Genomic DNA, 25,195 nt, shown 5'->3' with positions numbered 1-25,195 from the left:
CTAGGTCAAAGAATTAAATTAAAATGATGTTTGTTTATTATTGTTTTTAATTAAAACATATTTGACATATAACATTGTGTACATTTAAGGTATAAAGCATGTAAAATGATTTTAATAAGAGAAGTAGAAACAACCACTAGAATGGGTAAATAAAAATGATGACTGTGAAATGGAAAATTTAACAAATTAGCAAGTGAAAAGTTGAATATGTAAACCAATTATATAGTATACAATCTTAATGAGGAAATGCATGAAAATATTCACAGACTGGGTAATGTCATATGTGATGGTTTTTTGGTCTTTATTCTTTATATTCCAAGTATAAACATAAACAACGACCTCTTTGCTAAAAGCTATCTAATGCGAGCCAACAATTATTGATTGAGCTTCTTCAAGGAGTAAGGCCCTGATATTAGGCTCAGTGGTTGGAAGATGCAAACACTAACGTGAACATGAAGTCATGAGCTTTGGAACCAAAAAGGCCTACATGTGACCCAGTAGCCAATGTGTAGTTGGGCCTTGACTTCATAGTCTCTATGGGAATCTAAACTTCAGAATATTCTGGAAGCAGAGAGAGGCAGCAGTAGATGTTTCTCATCCAGCAAACTCTTCTGGGAGCTGACATTTCTTTGGAGATAAGGCCTATATCAGGCAAACTAAGTTTGTATAACTGGCAGATACTTCATGAATCACTTCTAGTAACACAGAAAACTTCCTTTGATCTTGAAAATCAGTTGAGTCTGGTTTTTCTCCTATTTCAGCCCTGGGGATATGAAGCAGGGTATGACACTATGGGTTTTTTAAATGATTGACCTATAAAGGCTTAATGTCAGGCAATATTGGTATTAATGAGTATGCCTTTCTTGAGCAGAATAAATGCATACCAAAACAGTATAGACTACTAAAAACAGTTAACATCTATTAAATAAAGAATGAATAAATAGGAAACCACACTAGAAATACTAGGTGCTCTCAGTTCAAACCTTTGTAGCTACTGACTGTCTTTGTGACTTAGGTGAGTTGTTCACCTGAGCCTCAGTTTTCTCACCTACAACATGAACTATCACAGTACCTGTCCTGATAGTCTCTTTGGTTTATTACAGAGACAACATTAGGAGATACGATATAAAAATACTGTAGCTAGGCTAAGGGGAGATATAAAGATGGGCTTCTGCTGCTGCTCAACTACAAAATGGGGTTACAACAGCTACAGGAGTCTGGAAGCCCTTGCAGCTCCATATTTTTATTCAGTTGTGGACTTTTCCTAGGAGTATGTTATGTATGTGAAGATGTTTGCTGCATTGCTGCTTACAGATTTAAAACTGTTAACAAGCAAAATAGTCCGGCAATGCCTAAAATGTAAAGTAAATTATGATGCAACTGTCTGAAGAAATTGTATACAAGCCAATACAGGCATGACTGTGAATTCTACCCAGAAAGTGTAGACTGGATTACCTGAATTTAAAAATATATAATTTTAACTTTATAATTTCTGTAAAACTATATAATTATATAAAAGTATATAAGGATAATTGATTTCCTCATTGGAAGGGACCACAAAGAATTTAAACAATCACACCAAGATGACAACAGAAAGGTGACTTAAAAATTATTTTAAAGACCTTTATAATATTTTTAACAATAAAGCATGGATACATGGAACAGACTGACAGCTATCAGAGGGTAGGGAGAAGCAGATACTGGATGAAAGAAGGTGAAGGGATTAGCCATAGAATACCTGTGCATAACCCATACACATAGACAACAGAGTGGTGATGGACTAAGAGAAGAGGGAGTGGAGACTGAGTGAAGGTGGGCAACGGGCTGGGGAGGATGAGGACATTGTAATAGTGCTAATAATACAAATAAAGTAAAAATTAAAAACAATAGTAATTTTTAATATGCAAAAATCTAATGTTATTCTTTTTTTCACTATTCACAGAGATTACTGACTGATTTCTTAGTAAGGACTAACTTTGGAAAAAATGCAGCCAATTAGCTGATAATTCCACGTCTTACTGCTTAATGGAAATCTCACATCATCTCCATTTTTAATATCTCTCAGTAAGATCAATACCCTATCTGTTATTCAAAGTACTTGATGTCATTGACATCATAAACCACTTTTCCATGAAGAGATAGCAGCCTAAGAAATAAATTGAAATTAGCCTGAAATGTTTATTTATATGATTTCATATACTACCAGATGGGAAGAAAAAGATGGCTTATAAAGAAATACAGTTGAGAATTTAGATTTGGTTTTCAAGGTCTCTTCTTCCTACCTTCTCAACCATTGCAGCAGTGACATCTATGGTTGGTTTATCTGCAAAGGGAGCTGTCAAATCATACAGATTTGTCCAAAATCTACCCCACATATCACCTATGAAAAAAACATTTTGTTAATATGTGACAAAGAGAGCAGAAGTATAGACCTGATATTTACACAGTGCATGAGGTGAGATTGGAAAATAGGCCACATAGTAATCTAGATTTAATCTAGTTTCTGTACTTCCTTTTCTCTATCTCTTTTTCTCTTCTTTTATTTGAAATTCTCAATACTCCCTTCTTTTTATATCTGCTCTAAAAGTTTTAAATGGCAGATTATGTGGTTAGGCAAAACCCACTAGGGAATCATTCTAGTTTCTCTCTTTTAAAATTAAAGTTCAAAGGCACAATTTATTAATACATATATAACACCATAGCTACTATAGATTAGAAACATATTCCTATAATCCATCATCCAAGGGACAAAAATACTATAAATTAAACTATTGGTAATCCCTAATGTTAGATTCAACAGAGATCATATAGAATCATCATTGAGGAGTCTCTAACTAGTGACTTTCACTATTATTATTATTATTATTATTATATAGTAGTATGCTTAACTTGGCAATTTTTTTAAACATCTCAAATAAATGTTAAATTGCATTTCAAGGCCAGAGACCCTAAAAGGAAAGATGTATCTAGAAAAAGTCAATTTAATAGCAGGATCAGAATCCTGACACCAAAAAAGTTGGGCAACATAACTACATAAAGAATACTCCAATGAAATCATGCCTTAAAGAAAAGTTTAACTACCTACTATAGAAATATGTGATATGTAACATTGGGCTGAAATATAGTGCACATGTAAAAGACCAAACGAGGCACAGCAAACAGTATGGCATGGCTTTCAAAACACAAATGTGACTTTAACATAAATGAATATAGTGTGTAGCACAAAGGAAACCATAGTACCATTTTTACTCTATGTTGGTCAAACCTCATCTGGAATAACTGTTCAGTTGTGGGCATGACACTAGAAGAGGGACATCAACGAAGGATAGCTTGTCCAAAGGAGAACAATTAGAAAGGTGACATTTTAAAAACTGGTTATAAAGCTGGGTAGGATATTTAACTTAAGATAAGAAAACAGTGTATACATGATGATAACAATAATACTCACTATAATATATTGAATACATATTCTTGTGCCAGGTACTATGTTATATCTTCTATGGTGGTTATTTACAAATATCTGGAAGGCCATCTTGTAAAATAATGGATATACCCAGAGTAATTTCATAACATAGAATTAGGCATAATGAATGGAAGGCATTAGAGGGGTGTTAATTCAGTTCCACACAAGGTAGAGTTTTCTCGTAATTAGTGCCATGAGGCAATAAAATAGTTTACCTTGGAAGGAAGAAAAGCCACATCATACCAGGCAGGTTTAAACAGAAACTGAATTACTGAAGAATGACTTCCAAAGACATTGTAGAGCATATTTCTATATTGCTTTAAAGTACAAAGTTTCCACAGGTCCTTTGCCCATATTTACTTCTACTGAGAGAGACTTGGCCTTGGAGAAAAATTAGCTTCACTAGAAGCTAATGTAGTAGCTTCACTGTAGTAGGAATGTTATGTATACATGAAATGAATTTTTCAAACACATAGATTTTATTTGGCCTCAGCTTCTGGAGTGATAGAGAGGGAAGTGGAGAATAGCCACTCTCTGGAGGAGAATTCGGAGGTTCGATCAAGGGCCTCAGGTCTTGCATGGTCTACAAAGGCCCTGTGGCACAATTCAAAGTTCTTGGAAGACTGATTTTCCTCCTAATTCTAAACCAAGTACTTTTCAGCTAAAGTAACTGCTACAGTTTAGAATGAGTGTATGAAGCTTTAATTTAGGCTATACCTTAATTCTAGTACTTTCTCTCATGGCTCACTCCCTCTAGCCTACCGAGCTTCCTTCCTCTGACAACATGATACTAAAATCTCAAATTCCAATTCAAGAGGTTAGACAACCAATTTGAAGAGTAAGACATTTTCCCCCATTTCCACTCTCATTTGAACTTGGAATTTTTCCTCTAGCTATCTTAAATAACCTGTTTATCCTTTGGGTTGTAGTCAACATAATAACTGGTTATATACAAAACAAGCTAATGTAATAGAGAATGATTTAAAATTTTCTATTGAAAACAGTGCTTTCAAATGTGATTTCTATAATGTTACTAATTCAATTCACAGAATTTTTCAAAAATTTTATGTTGGGCTTCACTCCCCCAAAACAACTTTATTGGTGAAAATAACATAGGGCAAAGTACACAAAGGACTTGTGGAGTTTCTTACCAAGCAAATGGGCAGGGAGGCACCCAGTTGGACTGATATGGGAAGGGTAGGTATCCATCAACTTTGCCCTCACATACGCATGAAGATGTTCATATAATGGTTTAATCTGGAAAGACCAGGAAGAAAGTTTAAGAACAAGAGAGGCCTGCTCCTATTTCCAATCCTTGACACTAAAAATAGAACCTTCTTTAGACAAGTAGAATTTCCCTAAATTCTAATTCTTTTTCCTCTCAAATGTTCTGGAGAATTTGAAAGCATTCCTTCTTTCCAGATGTTGATGATAATTAGCTCCACTGCATAAACCAATACAGACACCTGGAAGAATACATGTCCCAAAATGAAAGCAGATGCAAAAATCTTCATTTCTAAGATGCTACCTACTTCCTTTGTTTTTCATTTGAAACATCACTTATATACCATAAAATTCACCCAGCTTTAAGTGTAGTTTCATTTATATTGTTGGGCAACCATTACTACAACACAGTTTTACAACAGTCCCTTACCCCTGAAAGTTTCCTTGTGCCCATTTGCAGTCTATTCCACTGCCACTCTCAGCCCCAGGTAACCACTGAACTGATTTAAGTTTGCATACTTTTTCTTATTCTGGACATTTCATATAAATGAAATCACACAATATATGACCTTTTGTGTCTGGCTTCTTTCACTTAGCATAATGCTTTTTAGGTTTATCCATGTTACTGGATGTATCACTACATTCGTTTTTATTGCTGAGTAGCATTTCATTGTATGAATACATCAGAGTTTGCTTCATTTAATATTTCATGGATAAAATTCACCAGTTGTTTCCAATTTGGGGCTCTTATGAATAATGCTCCCATGAACATTCATGTTTAAACTTTTGTATGCATATGCATTTTCATTTCTCTCATATAGAAACCTAAGAGTGGAATACCTTAGTCATATGGCGTGCTTCCCTTTTAAGAAATTGTCAAACTACTTTTCAAAGTGGCTGTACCATTTGACATTTCTGTCAGCAGTGTATAAGGGCCCAAGCATCAACATACCATCACCAACACTTGGTATTTTCAGTCTTTTTTAATCACAGATATTCTGGTGTTTTTTTTTAATGTGTTGAGATGACATTGGTTAATAAAATTAGATAGGTTTCAGTAGTACAAATCTATAACACATCATGTGTACATTGTATTGTGTGCTCACCACGTTCTGTCACCATTTATGCCCCTTTTACCCCCTTCTACTTCCCCTCTGGTAGTCATCATACTGTCGTCTGCATCTACGAGCTCTTTGTTTGGCTTAATCCCTTCCCCTTTTTCACCCAGCCTCCCTATCCTCTCCCCTCTGACAGCTGTCACTCTGTTCTCTGTATCTATAATCATGGCTTTAATTTGAATTTTCCTAATAATTTTTTGCTTGCTTATTTGCCATTTCTTGATGAGGTACCTTTTCAAATCTGTTGCCCATTTCTTTTTGGGGGAGGGTATTTGTCTTGCTTCCATTTTTTATAACTCTGCCCAAAACTATGTCTATGACAGAGTATCCATACATAAGAAGTTTGAAGGCACAGGGGTAAGGGGGGAAATATAGGGACCAAAATGAAGGAAGATAGAGACATTAAGAAATGTCCATGGGACACTTTTACTCATAGGACTCTCCCTTTCCTATACAACCTTACATAGTCAAACATAAAGAAAAAATAGTATCGATTGTCCTGAAGAAGGAAACAAAACCAATGACTCTGCTAACAATGGAATAGAATGCCAGCCCCAGGTAGCTCACCAAGATCATTTCATCTTATAATCTAAAAGATGGTTCCTTCCTATACTCTTTCCTTCTTATAATTTTGCTGTTGCTAATTGCTGGTTACTGGCTGAAAAGGGGAGGAGGGTTGAGCAATTCTGATTATCTGTAGGAGTTGCCCTGTTATTTTAAAAAATCTTTGCAAGTTCTGATATTCCATAACTATGAGGCCTGGGAACGGCTGACTGGTGCGTTAAGAACAAGGCAGAATGCCTTTGGTCACTGTCCTTTCTTTCCGTGCACTGCTCTACATCTGTCTCTGGGTACCAGTCCTTGGTTACCTCTGCAAAAGTATTTTCCACATCTTCAATCAGCTGGTTGCGGCTATATTCATAGCCATTTGTCCCCTCTGTTTCATAATCTCCTCTCCAATAATCCCCATAGTCCTCATAATCTGTTTTTGAAAAGAAGAAAGAGAAGAACATAAGGGAAAGGAAAAGATAAAGCACAGTATATACATGGATTAGCCTTGCCCCAAAGTTCAAAACAAAAAATCAAAAGATCTGTCACATTTTTATTGCCCTTCTAAGTATCACCTCAAAGGAATGCAAACGAATAACAACACCAGCTAACGTCTGTTAAACATCTGCTGTGTACCGGAAATTTAAATGCACTGTCTCATCTCATAAGCTTGAACACTCTACAAGATTGACATTATTATAGTCTCCACGGTGTACATTAATAGCCTGATTTTAGATGGTTAAATTGTTTGTCCGAGGTCACACAACTGGTAAGACGCAAAGGGATACTCCTAGTGTCCTAACCCTGGGTCTCTTTACTGTCTCTATAGGTCAATTTGCATATTTTACTTTATTTTTTTAATTTTAAAAATTTTTATTGTTGTTCAAGTACAGTTGTGGGCATTTCCACCCCCACAACTCCTTCTAACCCCAGCCATCCCCACCTCCCTCCCCTGAATCCACACCCCCACCTTGGTTTTGTCCATGTGTCCTTTATAGTTGCTCCTGAAAACCCTTCACCCCTTTCCCCACGTTATCCCCTCCCACCTCCTCTCTAGTTACAACGTGCAATTGAATCTGAGTTTTTAAGTTCTCATTTTGTTCAGGGCCTCAAATTTTCAAATTCAACCCAACTCATCTTAGACATTGCCACAGTGGGCCTGTGTTTATTTGTAAATCATATGTATCTGCAGTACGTCTCTGCAATGTAGTGGCTCATCATCAGGAAACATGACCTTGTGTTCAGGGTATTAGCTAATGAAGTTTGCAAATGTATGTTAATAATTTCTAGTTTTCCAGGCACATTGGCAATGGATGATCACAAAGATGAGGAGAGAAATCAATATTTGGATGCAAGGATATGGTGAAGACCTACTGTCCAGCTAGAGAACACGAGTTTAAGTGACCATGAATGACATTTAGAAACAACAAATGAGACACATTCTTCCTTGCTCAACCCCAGGAGGCAGTGAATCGCCAAAGCATAAAGTTATTCATAATGCCATGGCTCCAGCTCATTATTCAGGCAGGAGAGTAAGTTAAGAGATATGAAAATTTCTGCCCATGTTAATTAACATTTTTATGACCACATGATTTGAGTTATGATTATGACTGCAGAAAATAATGGGGTTTACAGTCTGAATTAACCTGATTTTTTTTCTTTGTGACACCACCCTGAGGTAAACACACAAATGACATTTGAGAATGAACTTTAGCTAGATGAGAGTTTAGGTGAGAGCTGGTGTTTCTGTCTGTCATTCTTTCTGAGATATAGAAACCCTACTCAATCCTGAGACAACCTCAGGAACCTCAGGGGCCTGAGAACTTCCCAGACAACTGATTTGTTTGAAGCCCTGTAGTTGAGTTTCACTCCTAAGCTATTTAAACTGTAGAATGTCAGTTCACCTTTCCTTATTCCCTAGTAGTTTCTCTGAGACAGGCAACATGAATTGTTCGGCAGATGATCATTAACTTAGGGATATACCTTGTATTTAAGGGCAGCCTGAGTGATTCATCAGAAATAGCCCCACAGCCCCAAAGAGAGCTTCAGGACCACTACAGACCAACAAACTTACTCTTTTCTCTTGCCATCTCATTTTTCAGGACCACATACTCTTCATATAATGGCCTCAGCTGCTTGCCAACCTTAGACCTCCAGCCTTCCCAAGCCCAGAGCCTTTCATTGTAATCTTTGCTGTTGTGCATTATGTCTTCCAAGCCTGTTATTGCAAACCACCCAAAGGGAAATAAACATGCATTTGTAAAAATTTTTATGAGTAAACACATGAACTTTCAAGAATTAAAAGTGAGACTGGCAGACATTTAAGGTCACAAAGTTACTAAATGAAATTTCATGATTCATGAATTTCTTCATCCTTCTTATAGTTTCAAAATATTTTCCAGCAAAAATTAACCATTGACATCATTTAACTATCAACTTATTTAAATTATTTGAATGTGACAGACTTTACAAATGTGGGTTTGTTAAATGATAAAAGTTCATCTATGTACTGAAACACACATATTTGGAATCTTCTCATTTTTGGATTCTCTGTTTGAAAGGCCCAACGTTATTATTTACCATTAATTTCATTTTTAAAACTTGGAATAAAAAGTGAATTTCATAATCACTGCTCAAAATTAATAGCTTACCTCCTGCAAGTAATAAGCACTCCTGTGGATTATCTGGTTTACAAACTTTCCCAGTACTGTAGATGGTGCTCATTGTATTTAGAACTGTGTTCAACTGCAACTAAAATATAATAAACAGTGTTAAAGTGGAAAACATGCTAAAGAAAGTGCTAATGTCCTTTTGGCCATGTAATTTTTTTATGCCTCAAAATAATAATAGTTCACATCTTCTTTGCCAAGTATCTTTCTTTATGTAGGGCAGAAAGAGTTCAGTTTAATCTCCTCACTACCAACTATCACAGAGCCTTATGAACATGTAATAAATATATGTAGAGTGACTGAAATAAACAGATCTGCCCAAATCCCCAAACCATTTCTCACTTACCCATGCACAGAGAAGTGCAATTGTTGTTTCATTCAGTATTCATTGAGTGTACATTTATTGCACATTTATTATGTCCTACACTCTGGCAATTGCGATATGAACAAATCACTGGTCCTCAAAAACCCCACAGCCATGGGGCAGTGAGGCAGCCATGACATCAATAATTACATAACAGAGTGACAAGAGCTATAACTGTCACCAAAAAGTAATGTGGCAGTATGGAGAGGAGTGGATAAATTAATAACCTGGAGATTCAGGAATGGCTTCAAAGAGGAGACGTTAGAGTTGTGTCTTGGAAGAGAAGCAGAAATCAGTGAAGTAGAAAAGAGAGATGGAGGGCAGAGCCTAACGTGCTGATTGAGGGAAGCAGAAGATGTGGGAATGGAGAGGTAAGCAGAAGCCAGATCATGAGGGACCTTCTATGCCATACTTAAAATTTTAAACTGTACCCTGTAGGTACAGTTCAAAAGAGCAAAGGTAATATATAGGAGACCATTCTGCATGGCAGGGTCCCAGCTCCCACTCAGAGATGCCTAGGACCCATGCCCAAGGACAGGTTCTCCCGTGGAGAATCAGGCCTGCATTGTACCTAGGCCACTTTGAGACTTGCTTTTTGCTAAAACTCCCTCACCCTGAATTGAGGCAACATTTACTGCATATCTTTAAAGTGACTTCCTAAAATCTATGCTACACCTTCCAAGGACCAGCGTAACCAGTTCAACCACTTTTCCTTTCGCATTTGCAAACATCCCTCTTCTGTGATGAGATTAGTGGCATCCTCTCCTTTGTTTTCTGTAAAAGGTAACCACCCAAAGCGAACCTCTGCATAGCAAATGAGGACCATCATGTAATCTGCCCAGAAAAGCAATAAAGGCCAGTCACGGCAAGGATCGGGATGCTCTCCCCTTGAGAGAGTGGCTGAAGCATTCTGAGGCTTTTCTCCTCTTGAGAGACAAGCTGCACCAGTCCCTTTTCCTCCACAGGACTCAGTAGTCTGTGTGAATTTCTCATATCTCATCTGCAATGCCCCAGACCCCACAAACCAGGGTCTGCATCAGTAATAAAGTAGTAGTACTCAAAGTATGGCCCATGGATCAGTGCAAGTTAGTAAACGGTTTGAGAGAATACATGTTTAGGAACTTTAAAATCATATAATATTTCCATGGCATCTAGGCATGTGATCAATGAACTTAATCAAGTATTGATCTGTGATGGACTGGTAATAAAGAAGAAAAGGAGAAAGGGAGGAAGGGCTGGTTCTCCCATAGATGATTTAAGAAATACCAGATAAAAGGCCCTATTTCCCCTTTCCTCACTTCCCTCTTACATTACTCTTTCACTCTGCTATAAGACTCATTATCGTAAAACATAAAATAGATTCCATGCTTAAAATTTCAGCAACACCCCATAGTGAAAAGGAATCAGCCCATGGCACAAAGCCCCTCATCATCTCCTTCTCTACATGCTTTTTCAATCTCCACCTTCTTCCTCCCCACTGAATTCATGAATTTTTGAGTATCTCCTTTCCCAAACACTTCAAGCTCTTACATGCATTTTAGTGGTGTTCAATCCTGGCTGCACATTAGAATTATCTGGAATCTTTTAAAAACACAATCTTCATGTTCCACCTAAGCCAGACCAAGCCAGTGAGCAAAGTTTCACATGATGTCTTTGTGGGAAAGACGGAAAGCATGGGATGGATTAGATAATGTGGATTAGTAACTAGTTAGATAATTAGATCCAAAGAATGCAAAAAAACAAATATCAACCTGTAGGAAGAGATGGGCCATATGGTTTCATCTTTCTTCTTATCGTGCATTTTTTCTTTATAGATGCAGATTAGAAAACAGAGTTCCAGAGGATAAGCAACAAAGAAAGAAGCCTTTGATGTTAAATAGCTAAATATTTTAAATTATTTATTTATTTATTTTTAGAGAGAGGGGAAGGGAGGGAGTGAGAGGGGGAAAGAAACATCAATGTGTGAGAGAAACCTCAATCAGCTACCCTTCATACACCTTCAACTGGAGAGCTAGCCCCTGCAACCCAAGCATGTGCCCTGACTGGGAATCAAACTGGTGACCTTCTGGGTTTTAGGCCAGTGCTCAATCCACTGAGGCACACCAGCCAAGCAGCCAACTATTTTAGATAAAACTATTTCATTAGATTAAATCAAGGGTCTGTAAACTATGATCTGCAGACCAAATTCTGAGTGCTTCCTATTTTTTAAAGGTTTTATTGGAACACAGCTGATTTCCCACCACAACAGCAGAATTGACTCATTGTGACAGAGACAGTATGTCCCACAAAACCTAAAATATTTTCTATCTTTACCTTGACAGAAAAAATTTGTTGACTCCCGAGCTAGAGAGATGGAATAAGAAATGTTATTTTAACAGGGGTGAACGTAGGCTTTCTTGAATTTGGACAAACAAGCTACCTAAGAATAGAATTTTAAAAGGGATCACTTCAGAGAAACATTAAGAGACTTCATTAACGATGTTGATATGAGCCAATCATGAATTTGACTGTCACGAGTGCACACACACACACACACACACACACAACCAAACAACAAAAGCTAATATAGTCCTAGACCGTCTTAGTAGATTTAGAGCAAAGGGTGTAGAATGTCACCTTGCTGCTCCTCCATACAAACCAGAAGCAACTCAGAGTGCTGTGTTCAGTTCAAGGATATGGACAAAGTGAAAACAGTAACTAAGACTGGTTAGTGGATTCAAAACCATTGTATAGGGGAAAATCAACAGAGTAAAGAATTCGTTAAAGACTTTTACAGGAAAAAGCAATTTGGCTTTAGGAGGTGGAACAAAGTGGAGGTAAACATTTACTACTCAATGGAGAGAGTACCTTTCCATCAATTAGAGGAACCCATATATGGAACTGATGTCTTAGAAAGAGGTGAATCACCCATCCCTAAACCAGTTTGAGCTGAGGCTGTTAGCCACTTGTAAAACAGGTTGCAGAGGAGAGTCAGCAATGAAAGGGGGAAGGATTAGACTACAATGTGAGCCTTCCCAAGCTTGGCATTGACATTTTGGACCAGATGATTCTTGTTCTTGGGTCTGCCTTGTGCATTGCAGAATGTTTAGCCATGTTCCTACCCACTAGGTGCCAGTGGCACCCCTCTTAAATTGTGACCCCCAAAAATGTCTCCAGACATTGTTAAATGTCCCTGGGAGGCAAAATCACCTGCAGTGGAGAACCATGGACATAGACTAGGTGTATTCTTCAAGCAGCCTGGTCCTCAGGAAGGTGACTACAGTGCCCAGACAATGCCAGTTTAACCCTGTGTCCCTAACATAATTATTATGTATCTTCTTTCACTGTCAGAAGGATTCTAGTTTGGATAGATGACAAATTATGTGGTCACCCCACCTAAGCTCAGAGCTCTTTTTAATGTTAGCATGCCACTCTTTGCAGGCAAGGGAAGCAGCTGTGGGTGATATTAATATTTAATATTCTACAGTAGTTCAACTCTTGGGATCTATACCAGAATGTTCACATACTCGTTTGTCCTTGTCTTCTGATAATCCATTTTGCTGAAGGGCCTGCAATTGATGCTTGACTTTAACATCCTTAATTGCTTCTAGTGGGTAAGCTTTGGCAAGCTTGGACTGTTCTTCATAAAAGGTAGACCACTTCCGGTCAGCCTCATTCTGAAATGACAAAAAATAAAATTCAAGTCAGAGCGACACTGCTTGAACAGATAGAACAGAAGATATGGTCCAAAGAACATCTGGTGGAACATCTAATATTTCCTAAGTGGTTTAGTTCTCTAGTTTCCTGAAGGTCAAGGCTTAGGTTAAGAGTGACCAGGCCACTCTTGGTCACTCTGTCTGGCCCAGTGCCTAGTTTTCCCAAGGGTCCTGTTCCCAGAACTGGAAGTGAACTCTCACAGATGATTCACACTGTAGAGCCCTGGAATTTATTGCCTTAGCCCTGTGACAGGGGTGAGTTGATCAGGAATCAAGGATGAGTGTTCCAAAGAGAACACTAGTAGAGCTGAGCATGGACTTCATGGGAATACAGTCTCTCATGACTATGAGAATCATAAGAAATGAGCACCAGTTTGCAGTAAGCTCCATGGTGCCATGTCTTATTAGAGATTGTGATCTTAAGTTATGTTCCCCAAAGGAAGTTGCCCAGAATATAGCCATTTGGTGGCCATGGTGATTTTTTTCCCATCAGAAGAAATCAACAAGCAGGTCATGATGCTAGAATTCACATGTCCCACATCTTGAACATCAGCAGGTGAGTGGACTCCTCTAGACTTCTCTAGTGCAGTCTTCCCTCAATGCACAAATTTTCACCTATCAAAGACTAAAATGAGCAACTACTTTGTACACTTTACTTCTCTGGACCAGATAAAAGAGGCAGCATATGAGGCAAGTAAGAACCCCATTCCTAGAGTCAGACATCTCTGACTAGCTGTGTGACCTCAACTAGCTGTGTGACCTTGGGCAAATTACTTAACCTCTCTGAGCTGCAGTTACCTTATCTGTAAAATGAGAGTAATAATAGAACTTATTTCAAAGGGTTGTTTAAGAATAAGAAGGAAAAAAAGGATAAGAAGAATGAACAAAGAAAAAAATGCTTATCAGAGTGCCCAATGCAGCCTATGCATTCAAATATTTTCTAGTTTTTTATTTACAGGAAAAAAAATCTTGTTCTTAAGTTTCTGGCAGTTTTATCAGACAGATTAGATATGCATCATGAATGTTTCATTAATGACACATGGCAGCATATGATAACATAGAAACTATGAGTAAGCCAAACAGTTTCTGTTATAGGAAAAGAGAGATTCATTCAGATAGTTAGATTTAGCCAACCTTTCATGGAGAAAGTGAGACCTACGACAGACCCTGAGGTAGGTAGGAGCTATATGTGTGCTGGGTTCTGTGCAAAATCATTTACTTCATTCGACCTTCTTAAAAACCCTATGAGATAGAAAATCATTCTGTCTCCATTTTCTATATGTGCATTAAGGGGCTGAAAGAAATAAATAGTGGAGCTGGCAATGAACTGCCAGCATCTGCATCTTGGATCTTGTGTGGACAGACTCTAAGATGACTCCCACAATCCCTACTTCTTATTGGTACACATTAGTGTGATCTCCTTCCTTTGAGTGTGAGCAGGACCCACTTCTAACCAGTAGAATATACCAAAGAAGACAGAATGTACATGGTTATGTTATACAAGGTTGTAATTTTTATCTTGCTGGAGGACTGCCTCCCACGCTTACTTTGATGCAGCAAGATGCCATGTTGTGAGTTACCCTGTGGGAAGACTGACATGGCAAGGAATTGAGGATGGCTACTGGCTAACATCCTGCAAGAAACTAAGAACCTCAGTATAGCAGCATACAAGGATGTGAATGCTACCACTAACCACATTAGCTTGGAAGTAGATTCCCTGTCAAACCTCAGGTGAGACCACAGCTCTAGCCAGGACCTGGATTGCAACTAGAGACTCAGGAGCAGGAGATATAGCTAAGCTTGGACTCCTGACCCACAGGAGCTGTGAGTTAATAAATGTGTGTTGCTTTAAGCTGCTAAGCTTCTGGTAAAAAAAATTTTTACAGAATACATAACTAGTACAGGTTATGGGCATGACTGCACTTTCCAAGCCAAGGAATTTTACTTTTACCTTGTGAATGCTAGGGAGTCACTTAGGGGTTCTAAGCAGACATGTGACATGATGGAAGTTGTGCATGAAGTAAAAACAATGGATCAGACAAGAAATGAAGAGAATAGTGGCAGTAGAAATGAAAAATGATTTCTCTCTCTTTTTAAAAAGATTTTATTTATTTATTTTTAGAGGGGAGGGATGGAAAAAGACAGGGACAGAAACATTGATGTGAGAAAGGAACATCAATCAGTTGCCTCTGAACCTGCAACCAGGCATGTGCCCTGATGGGAAATCAAACCAGTGACATTTCACTTTGCAGGACAATTCCCAACCAATCGAGCTGCACTGGTTAGGGCTGATTTCTCTCTTTACTGAGCTCACACAACCCCTCAGGAAATATCTCTCAATTAATCCTCACAAACAATATTGTGAGGTAGTTCTATTTATCTCCATTTCACAAATGAGGGAAATGAGACACAGAGAGGGTAAGCCACTTTCCCTAGGTCACACAGCTAGTAATTAAAAGAACCAGGGTGTCAACTCTGATATATTTACCTCCAAAGCTAATGCTCTCTAACCATTGACTATAGACTGATTGTATTTGACATATTCTAGTTTTCTATCTAACATGCGTGAGTTGGAAAGAGTGAGCTATAGGAAGAAGAATTTTGTCTACAGCACAGACTCATCTATGCAAGCCTCTCAATCCTTACCCTTATTCACTCAGCCCAGGATGATTTACTGTTAAGCAAAATTTCTGGCAAAATTTTCATAACAAATTATAGGAATGATTTTATTCTTGATCTACTTTGGAAACAATTCACAGCCCTCAAAATGCCTCAGCCTTAGAACATTTATTTAAATTGTTCAAGTAACGGTATTAAAATGAAAAGAGAACCAACCATATTTGAAAACATATATGCTAATGATACCTCAGACAAGGGTTTAATCTCCGAAATGTATAAAGAACTCACACGACTCCACTCTAAGAAGACAACGAACCCAATTAAAAATTGGGCAAAGGACTTGAACAGACACTTCTCCAAGGAGAACATTTTTTATTATACTGCATATGGGAACTTTGAAGATATCTGCTTTATTCTTTATCAGCACCATACTACAAGTGTTACACTTTAATTCATAAACAAAAATTACATTATGTTGCCTTGAATTTTAACCCCGGAGGATGTACTGTTCCATCCCAAGATATTCTTTTTTCCAGAGCTCTGAGGACCCTAACCATCTTTTGGTTAATTTCTTGGCTCAATATTCCTGCGCCATGCTAGTAGTATAAATTCAACTTGCACACCTATTAAATAACTCACAGGTGAAACCTGAATCCAGTGAAGTATCTACATGAGGATTCTGCCCACCATCTATTTGGTAAATTAAGTTTTATTGGAACATAGTCATACCCATTTATATATTACCTATGGCCACTTTCACACTACAATGGCAAAGTTGAATAGAGGTGGGAGGGCCCACCAAACCTGAAATACTACTATCTTGTCTGTTACAGAAAAATTGTTCTGATCTCCACCCTAGACCTGTACATTTATAGGGAATACAGGGGACAAAAGAACATGTAAAGCAACATTCAAGGGACATCATCAGTGAATGCCCCAGATGTGGGCCCCAGGAAGTGGGAGTTTCTATAGGGCCAACAATTCAATTTCTCCACAAATAAATTGCAAAAAGAGAGAGAGAGAGGGATGGACTCTATCAATTAAAAGAGACTTAGAGTACATCCATCAAAACTATTGGAAGGAGAGGACCTTGCTAGATTTTGATTCAAATAAACTACCTGAAATGTTTTTCATGAAACAGCAGGGTGCATTTGAATATTGGCGAGCTATTTGATGATACTGAGGAATGATTGTTAAGTTTTCAGCATGGTACTGATAGTAAGGTTGTAAAATTTTTTACTTTGAGGGTCATAGGATGAAATATTTACACATAAAACTATATGATATTTGGGGAGAAAAATAAAACAATATGGGCCAAAGTGCTGATTGATAATTGGTGAAGTTAGGTGATGAGTATTAGGAGAATCAATATACTAGACTTTCTTCTTTTACATGTTTCAAAATTTTTCTGATGAAAAGTAAATAAAAATTCATACAATGGAACACTATTTGGCAATTAAAAGGAACAAAATAATGCCACAACATGCAAGGTAATAGAAGCCGGTCACAAAGACCATCAATTGTATGATTCCATTGATAGGAAATGCTCAGAGCAGGCAAATCTGCAGATGGAAAATACTTTAGTGGTTGCCTAGGGCCGGGGATGGGAGGAAGAGTGATTGCTACTGGGCAGGTGGTTTCTTTTTGGAATGACAAAAATATTCTAAAATTACATACTGGCAATGATTGGACAATTCTGTGAATATACTCAAAAACACTGAATTGTAGGCTCTAAATTGGTGGATTTTATGGTGTATAAGTTATATCTCAATAAAGCTATTGTTTAAAGCCTGCAATAATAAACACCAAGAAAAAAATCACCTCATTCCCAAAGTCCTATAGCAAGGTCTGAAATCCCTATGGAAGTGCTCTAAACCAGAGGATTTAGCCAAATTACTGTAATGCTCTTTCACCCAGTTACCTGGCACATGCTAAGCCAGACTACCCTTCCTCCATGTAGCTGGTGGTAGCCTGGCATGCTGTCAGAGTCAATGAATAATTGTGTCATGTTTGGGTGTATTTACACATGTCATTTTGAGTTGCTCAAGCTTAATTTCACCAAAATTACCTCACTAAACTGAGACATTATCAAGCTTCCATGACAAAAGGAAACTCACATGAACAAGGCCTCTAATACACTTGACTCAGGTTAATTGTCTACATGAGGAACTTACCCATTCGCAATTGTTATCTACTGAAAATCTTAGCTGTGCCCATCTACATCCCTACATTTCAAGAGACAAAGAAATAAGTGACTTGCCCAAGGCATCACAGGCAGCTCAGAAGAGTCATGAGAACATTGGTTTTTCTGAATTCCATTAGATTTCCAGCAGTGATCTTTCCCTGCCCTGTACCTGCGTGTGCGTATTTGTGTATGTCAGAGACAGTGGGACAGATTCATTGAGGGTGGGACATACTCGTTGGAAAGGGATGCATTCTACATTCTTCCCTTGGGTCCATAATAGCAGTTTAAAATTACTTTGTTCTGAGTTCACTATGACTCCAGTCCTAAAAGCAGAGGAATCAGATATGTCCCAAGACTCTAGGGGACATCAGAAAAAAAGATCTGAAGAAGCTCTAGGGAGAACCCAAAGGCTAAGTATGGGCCTCCTGCTCTCTCTTTGCAATTTCTTACAACTCGCCAAGAAATATTAATTAAATGTTCTCAGAGATCCTCAAGGCTCTAACGGGACATTCTTCAACACCTGCTGCATGGACAGGAGTTTGGGGCAGTTGTAGTTACTGACAAACACTGGAACAATGAACCAGGATATCTCTACCTCAGTAGTCCTCTTCCAGGAATAAAACTGTCTAGGGACCTCCTATGTTGCTGCAAAGAGAGAATAGAAGGAAAACCCATTTCCCTCCCTGCCCCATTGTCCCTCTCCCCAAGTAAACTGACATAAGTGCACCTAAGTGCACTAATGCACCCTTCACCACCGCATTCAAGTATTTTCACTTTCCTTTAAGAGACCTGAACTTTATGCACTTTGGCCACACTTCATGATTTATGTTCTTTCATCTCTAACCTTTGCTCTGATCAACCAGTACAATACAAAAGTGATAAATGGAGACTTGACTTGTGGTGGCAAAGGCACGGTATAATATACAGATGATGTATTAAAGAAATGTACACCTGAAACCTATATAATTTTATTAATCAATGCCACCTCAATAAATTCAATAAAAAAGAAAAACAACAAACATAAAAAAACACACAAGTAATAGCACTTAATGATCCAGAGATGATTTTAGTAAACATCATTACATATCATTCTATAATATGCCTTCTCATGCTCTGGGCACTCAACAGAACTATTATAAGTCTTTTCAGCAATTGGTTGAACTTGGTTCATAACTCCCTCTCACACTAATGACAATGGTATCTTATTGTTCTCCCACACTCATAAGCATTAAGCCCTATGCTGGTGGTTTTGTATATTAATTCAGTCTTCACAGTGACCCTATGAGGCAGACATGAATGTTATTTTTTTACAGATGAAAAACTAAAATGCAGAGAAGTTGATTAACTAACTCAAGTTCACCCAGCTAGAAAGTAGTGGAGTCAGGATTTGGATTTTGGCAGTCTGGTTCCAGAGCTCTTAGGTATGATGCTGATACACCTTCATCACAGGACTATTCAGCTGAGCATAAAAATAAATATACAATACACTACAGGCACCGCCAGCAGAGATCAAATAAAAAGTGAGGAAAAAAGCAACAATGAAGAGATGAAAAGAAGTAAGACAAAAACATGAGACAAGAAAAACATGATCTTCTATGACAACACTGGGCTGTCAAAATCTCCTGGATTTCTTTGAGCTTTAGAAAAATAGAAGAAAAACACTGTGTTGGCAGATTTCAAATGAGACAGTGTGTCTGAGATTTGATGTGGCCAGTGAGTGGCCGTTATTTAATTTAAACATGCAAGCTACTAATCATTTGAAAAAAATAAGCTTCTGAACTACATTTTCAAAGGAATATATTGCTCTACAAATGCCACGAAAAAATCTTTTCTTAAATAATGTTGCTAAATTTCCAGCAGCAAATGTGGAAGGATACTACTCTGGGACCTGTAAGAGAAGAAACCCTGAACCCTTGCACTTGTCAAACAAAGCATCTTTCTTTCCCAGAACATTCTGAGATTTGTCAGAACTGTTTTAATTATGTTTTTTTCTTGGAAGGCTCCGGATGGATTCTGTGACCTTTATAAGTCCCTCAGAGCTCTGTGACAATGAAGGAAGAAAACCCCAAATCCAGCCTCATCCAATCCATCTAGCTAGCTCTTTCACTAACCCTCCAGTTGGACTTTTCAGTTAATATATTATTTTAGAGAGTTGTTAGATCTTCCTATTGACATTGTGGACTTGGAGAAAGTTATTAACTAACTTATAGTATTCTCATGAAATCCACTGAAACACTGACTATGATATGAATTATGGTGGCAAATTTATGAAGTATATTCACTGGTTTCCAAGAATCTGGCCTGAGACCAGTTAATTATTTTATAACAATTTTCCAAAAGAGTCCCAAGGTCAATTAAGGTTAGTCATCTGGGACTCCAGAATCAGAAATACTGAAGCAAACATCCAACCTCCCAGCTGAGAGCATTTCTTTGATTTTTCCTTTCAGTTGTATGTGCAGTAATCTAACCTTTAAGAAGCAACGAATCCTCCTATATATCCATGAGCACTCACCATTTTTTGCACATTCTCCTCAGTAATATTGGTGTTATAATTCCAAGAAGCAAGTGCACTTTCATAATACAGTTCTTCAGCTTCAGTGTTAAACTTCTCCAAAAATGTCCTGGCATCTTCCTCAGTGGGAGCTTGAACAGCAGTTACAGCAACAAGGCTGAGAAAGAGCCAGGAAGAGCCTGACATCTTTCCGTGTGCGCCAAGATCCCATTCACTGAACAACTCTCCCTGGAGTAAAACCTCCTCATGAGTTTTTCTCTCTCATCAGCCTTTGAACTTGGGTTGGGCACTGAGCAGGGAAGATAAAAAAAAAAAACCAGAAGGAAAAAAAAAACAGTAAACAATCTGATGATCCAATATAAAACTCATCCTAGAGAGGACAGATATGTAAGCATATTTTAGAGTGGTTTTTTTTTTAAGTAAGTCAAATAAAAAAAATGTTATTCATTAATCCCAGCAAATCAGCTCTCCTAGCTTTTATGATCAAACCAAAACTTGTACATTTGGTTAATAATTTATAAACCAAATTCCTTGAAAGCTGTTAAAAATACACTGAAAGTGTTATAATTTTATAGTGACCAAAGAAGCCTAGAATTAGGGATCATGGGGGTAACATTGTTACTTATATGTTTTTCAGACAATTCCATAGTAACTTATCCCTGCTTTCACTTTATTTCACACTCATATTCACAGAAACTCTCTACTTTGGTAACATTTTTCTCTTCCTAATAAATGATGTAGCCCTCATCTTTATGGAATTCATTTCTGTCTGATAAATTCTAATTTTCATGATCATTTTTAAAACAATAAGATTTCACAGGTTAACTCTCCCCATGTAGCTTGGGAAAACTTAAAGATGTTCATTTTCTATTACTCAGATGACCATGTTAAACACTGGTTCTATGGCTGACTTCATTGTGTGCCTCCTCCCCTTTCACTTACCTGTTCAAACCTCGGTGAAGGTCACAAGGAAGTGAGAATGCTTCTGCATGGTATGAAATTCAAGGAGAGTCTGTGTCAAGCTCTGGTCATCTTTAACCATAGGATCATGGCAATATAGAATTTGAAGAGATTTTAATGATAGTCCTGTTGAATCTCAGGAGCTGGATCAGTGTCCTTATTCCCAGGCTGTAGGTATGCACATCATAGATAAAAGAGAGGAGCAACTTTAAATGGCAAGGCTCATGGGCCTGGTTGACTGTGATTATGAAACCCTGAGACAGGGAAAACATTTCTTCACCTAGAAAAACGAGTCTTCCAGGTCCAGGTGAAATGTCAGTAACCAACCTTTTAAAAACAATTTTCACAACTTCCCCTTGTTATAAAGTTGTGCACATCAGTATATAATAGGAACAATAATTATAAGAGTTTTTCATTATAATATCTCATTTAGGCATTACCAAAAACCTAGAGGTAAGTAGTTTTTATTGACATTGTACAGATTGGCAACTGAGATGCAGAGAACTTAGACAAATTGCCAAACCTCACCGACTAGTAAGTGGTAGAGCCTGGACACAAATGCCTGCAGCTTGATTGTAGAATACAGGCTTTTAACTTGTTGTAGTCAGTAGTCTAAAAGCAATCATGGAAGTGTCGATCTAGAGCGGTGGAGGGATGCTGCTGATGCTGTCCCTCTGTGAAGATGATGGATTTGGGTTCTGCCACATCAAAAAGAGGTGGATTCTTACACTCCTTGATGTGATTTGTAATACACAAATCTTTCAAGAAATAAAGTAATTGATAAATATAAGTCATTGCAATAACTAATGTTAAAGAAAGTGAGATGGGGGAATCAGTGAAATTTCAGTAAGGCTCCTCCCACATTTAAGAAAGCTGAGATCCACTCACTTCTCACAGGCATTAGGAGAAAGCCAGTCAAAAGAAGGGGAACATGGCATGAGGCTCTGAGCAAAGAGCTGCATTGTTACTATAATAACAGCTGAAATAAAACTCTACTGAGGTCACTTTCTGAATGAAGCTCTTGGGTTTAGAAAAACATGGGAGTAGTCCAACTTCAATTCATTGAGGCAGAAAATAAGATTAACACGATCAATTAAAATGGAGAAAGCAGGATATAAAATTTGAAGGCCAAAAAGCAATGGACAAGGAGCCTGAGATAACAGTGAGGTGGGAAAATTCTGGAAGCCAAGACATTTTGAGAAGCAAGGGCAATGGGTAAGCTATCCACAATAATTCTGTAGGAAAACCAGGTCTATGATGGACAACTACAAGCAGTGACTATATTGGTACAATTTTTGTTCACTTTCCATTGAGAAGATGTCACTTTTCTGATAGCTACCCAGATGCATTCTCTCTGAGCCCATTGTGAGAATGAAAAGAATCCATCAAAAAAACAGGGACAGGATACATATAAACAATTGGCCTACAGGGATGGCTTGTCTTTGAGAAATAATGGAGTCAGAAAATATTAGGAGACCGGAGATGCAGGAAACCTGTTTTACCTTTCAAAATGACTGGAGGGTGAATTTCATAAAGGGTAAAAAAAAGGAAGAGCTCTTGATCTTGACATCTCAAAAAACTATAAAATACAATTTGTAAAATGTGGTTTGCACTTGGAAAAAATATATATATCCATAAATATATATCTAGGGATTCACTAGGAACAAGTCAGATGCTGCCTGCCTCATTTCCTTTTTGAAAAAAGAATACAATAGAAAACAAAGACACAGTGTTTCTTCCTTTTCAATATGGGGGAATTTAACAAATTGTAAAGTTCTATGACCAGATAGAACTAAATGTCCCAGAAACGACCACACACTATAGGATTAAGAGGTCCTCTGATCAACAACAGTTTGTGTCCAAAACAATAGGTCTTGATTCAACAATTATTTATTGTCTACCTATTATATGCCAGACATGATTTTAGATGTTAGATAGACACTGATAAATAAGACAGGAAAAGTTCCTGTGGATGTCATATCGTATAAGGTGTGGTAGAGGGAAGAAACAAGATAGTTGATGATGAATGCTATGACTTTGCAATAAGCAAGAAAGGAGACTGGTGAGTGATGGGGTGGGGATGAGAGGGGGGACATTTGAGCAAAGACATGAAGGAAAGGATGAAAGCTATGTGGATACCTAATGGAAGACCACTCTAAGTAGAAGGAACAGTAAATGCAATCCATGTAGACAGACCTCAAGAACATGAGAAGCCTTTGTGTCCAGAGCCCAGACTGGAGGCCACACAAGAAGGGCTATATAGATAACTGTAGGAATTTGAGCTTTACTCTGAGTAATGTGGGAAGCCATTGGAAGGCTTCAAGCAGAAAAGCGATCTGGCAAAAGTTTTAATGGGATCATTCTCACTGCCAAGTAGTGAGCAGACAGTAAGAGGTAAGAGTAGATGTACTACAGTCAGCCAGGGAGTTACCACAGCAGTCCAGTCAAGCAGGTTGAATAAAAGCTTAATATGAGCTGTAAATCCAACTCACCTGCTCAACAGAAGGTAAATCCATCTTAGGCTCCCTTAGACTTTGTTAATCCAAGTATTAGATGCAAAATAATTTAGAGCACCACACTCATTTCTGATAACCACCATTTTAGAGAGACACAGGAGAATATCCAGAGAAAAATAAATACCGTATGTTGGGGAACCATAAGACACACCTAGGTTGTAGAGGAAGAAAATAGGGGGGGAAATTTTTGAAGCTAAAAAATGCGGTAAAATATTTAATAACATAAATAACATAATATTTCACCAATGTAAATGTAAACAGAACTCAACAGCAGCATTAACAACCATTACTCCTCCCAAATTTTGGGTGGGGGGTGTACATCTTAGAGTCTGAAAAATAAGGTAAATGCATCTAAACTAATGTCATTTGAAGCACATTTGAAGTTCAGACATGGAAGAGAAGACTTAGGGTGGGCAGCTCTCCTCCATCATGGGCCCGTCAGTTAAAAGAAGACTTAGGTAAGATAATAGATTCACTCCACCACTTACTAGCTGTGTGACTTAGGCAGGCAATATTCCCCCACACCTAATTTCCTAAGTTCAAGCTGATGGCTGTATTATACTCATCTCATAGGGATGTTGTATTATATGAATTACTACTTGAGAACACAGAGAAGAATGCTAGGAGCCTATAAATAATAAAAGCCACTCAAAATGAGAGGAGCTCATTTTGGGAGGAGCTCATTTTGTGTAATCATTAGGAAACTTAGAGAAGTAAGGGAAATGGGAGAATTGCCCACAGTCATTTTGTAGGATACTATTATATTCTAAGAATAAGAAGGTTCACGTAAACAAAACCAAAATGTACTGTTTGGATTAAACCAGTTTTGCATTTTTAAACAACTTAAGGTAGAAATGTTTCTAAAATATACTCCATCCTAATCAGAAGGTTGACTGTGCAATATTTTGCACTTCTTTCTTTTTTATAATAACTCACTGTCATTATCTTGAACATTGTTTACTGACTAGGCTATAATGTGACAGTGTCTTCAAGGCTTTACATTAAATGGCCCCAAACAGCTTTGTTGCTCTTTGCTGTCCATGCAGGCTCTAAATTTGCTGTCACTTCTTGAAGTATGTATTTGTAGTAGCCCTGACCACCACAAATCCCCTTTCTATTTATGATATGCTACCTGCTAAAACCTAAATGGAAACTAGATAACCATAGAGTTCGATCAGATAATTCTCTCTTCATAGGCTCAGACCTGAGGGTGGGTCTCCACTCTGCTGGAGCAAAGTACATAGACTTTGAGATCCATATTTCCTTTATCGCTCACCTTTTCAAATACTTCTAACAGTTCATAAACAATGAGGCTGCCAAA

The 25,195-nt window shown here is 37.8% G+C and overlaps 1 protein-coding gene across 1 annotated transcript in view; it reads right to left on the bottom strand.

Moving 5' to 3' along the window:
- The window catches only part of ACE2 (angiotensin converting enzyme 2), a 41,593-nt gene extending 20,199 nt beyond the window's left edge, over positions 1-21,394 (bottom strand). The window contains exons 1-8 of the mRNA XM_037157556.2: positions 21,341-21,394; positions 20,399-20,687; positions 12,894-13,043; positions 9,006-9,105; positions 8,429-8,572; positions 6,675-6,787; positions 4,615-4,720; positions 2,283-2,380 (exon numbers count right to left, since the gene is read on the bottom strand). Coding sequence (XP_037013451.2) covers positions 2,283-2,380; positions 4,615-4,720; positions 6,675-6,787; positions 8,429-8,572; positions 9,006-9,105; positions 12,894-13,043; positions 20,399-20,584 — 897 coding nt within the window. The 5' untranslated portion in view covers positions 20,585-20,687; positions 21,341-21,394. The remainder of the gene's footprint in view (positions 1-2,282; positions 2,381-4,614; positions 4,721-6,674; positions 6,788-8,428; positions 8,573-9,005; positions 9,106-12,893; positions 13,044-20,398; positions 20,688-21,340) is intronic.
- Between the last annotated feature and the right edge of the window lie 3,801 nt (positions 21,395-25,195).

This window comes from Artibeus jamaicensis, unplaced genomic scaffold (genome assembly GCF_021234435.1).
Source record: "Artibeus jamaicensis isolate MK-2021 breed Jamaican fruit bat unplaced genomic scaffold, CSHL_Jam_final scaffold_1283, whole genome shotgun sequence".
In the NCBI taxonomy this organism is placed as follows: Eukaryota; Metazoa; Chordata; class Mammalia; order Chiroptera; family Phyllostomidae; genus Artibeus; species Artibeus jamaicensis.
The sequence above is the reverse complement of the archived record's forward strand: the minus strand, read 5'-3'. Positions and strand labels throughout refer to the sequence as shown.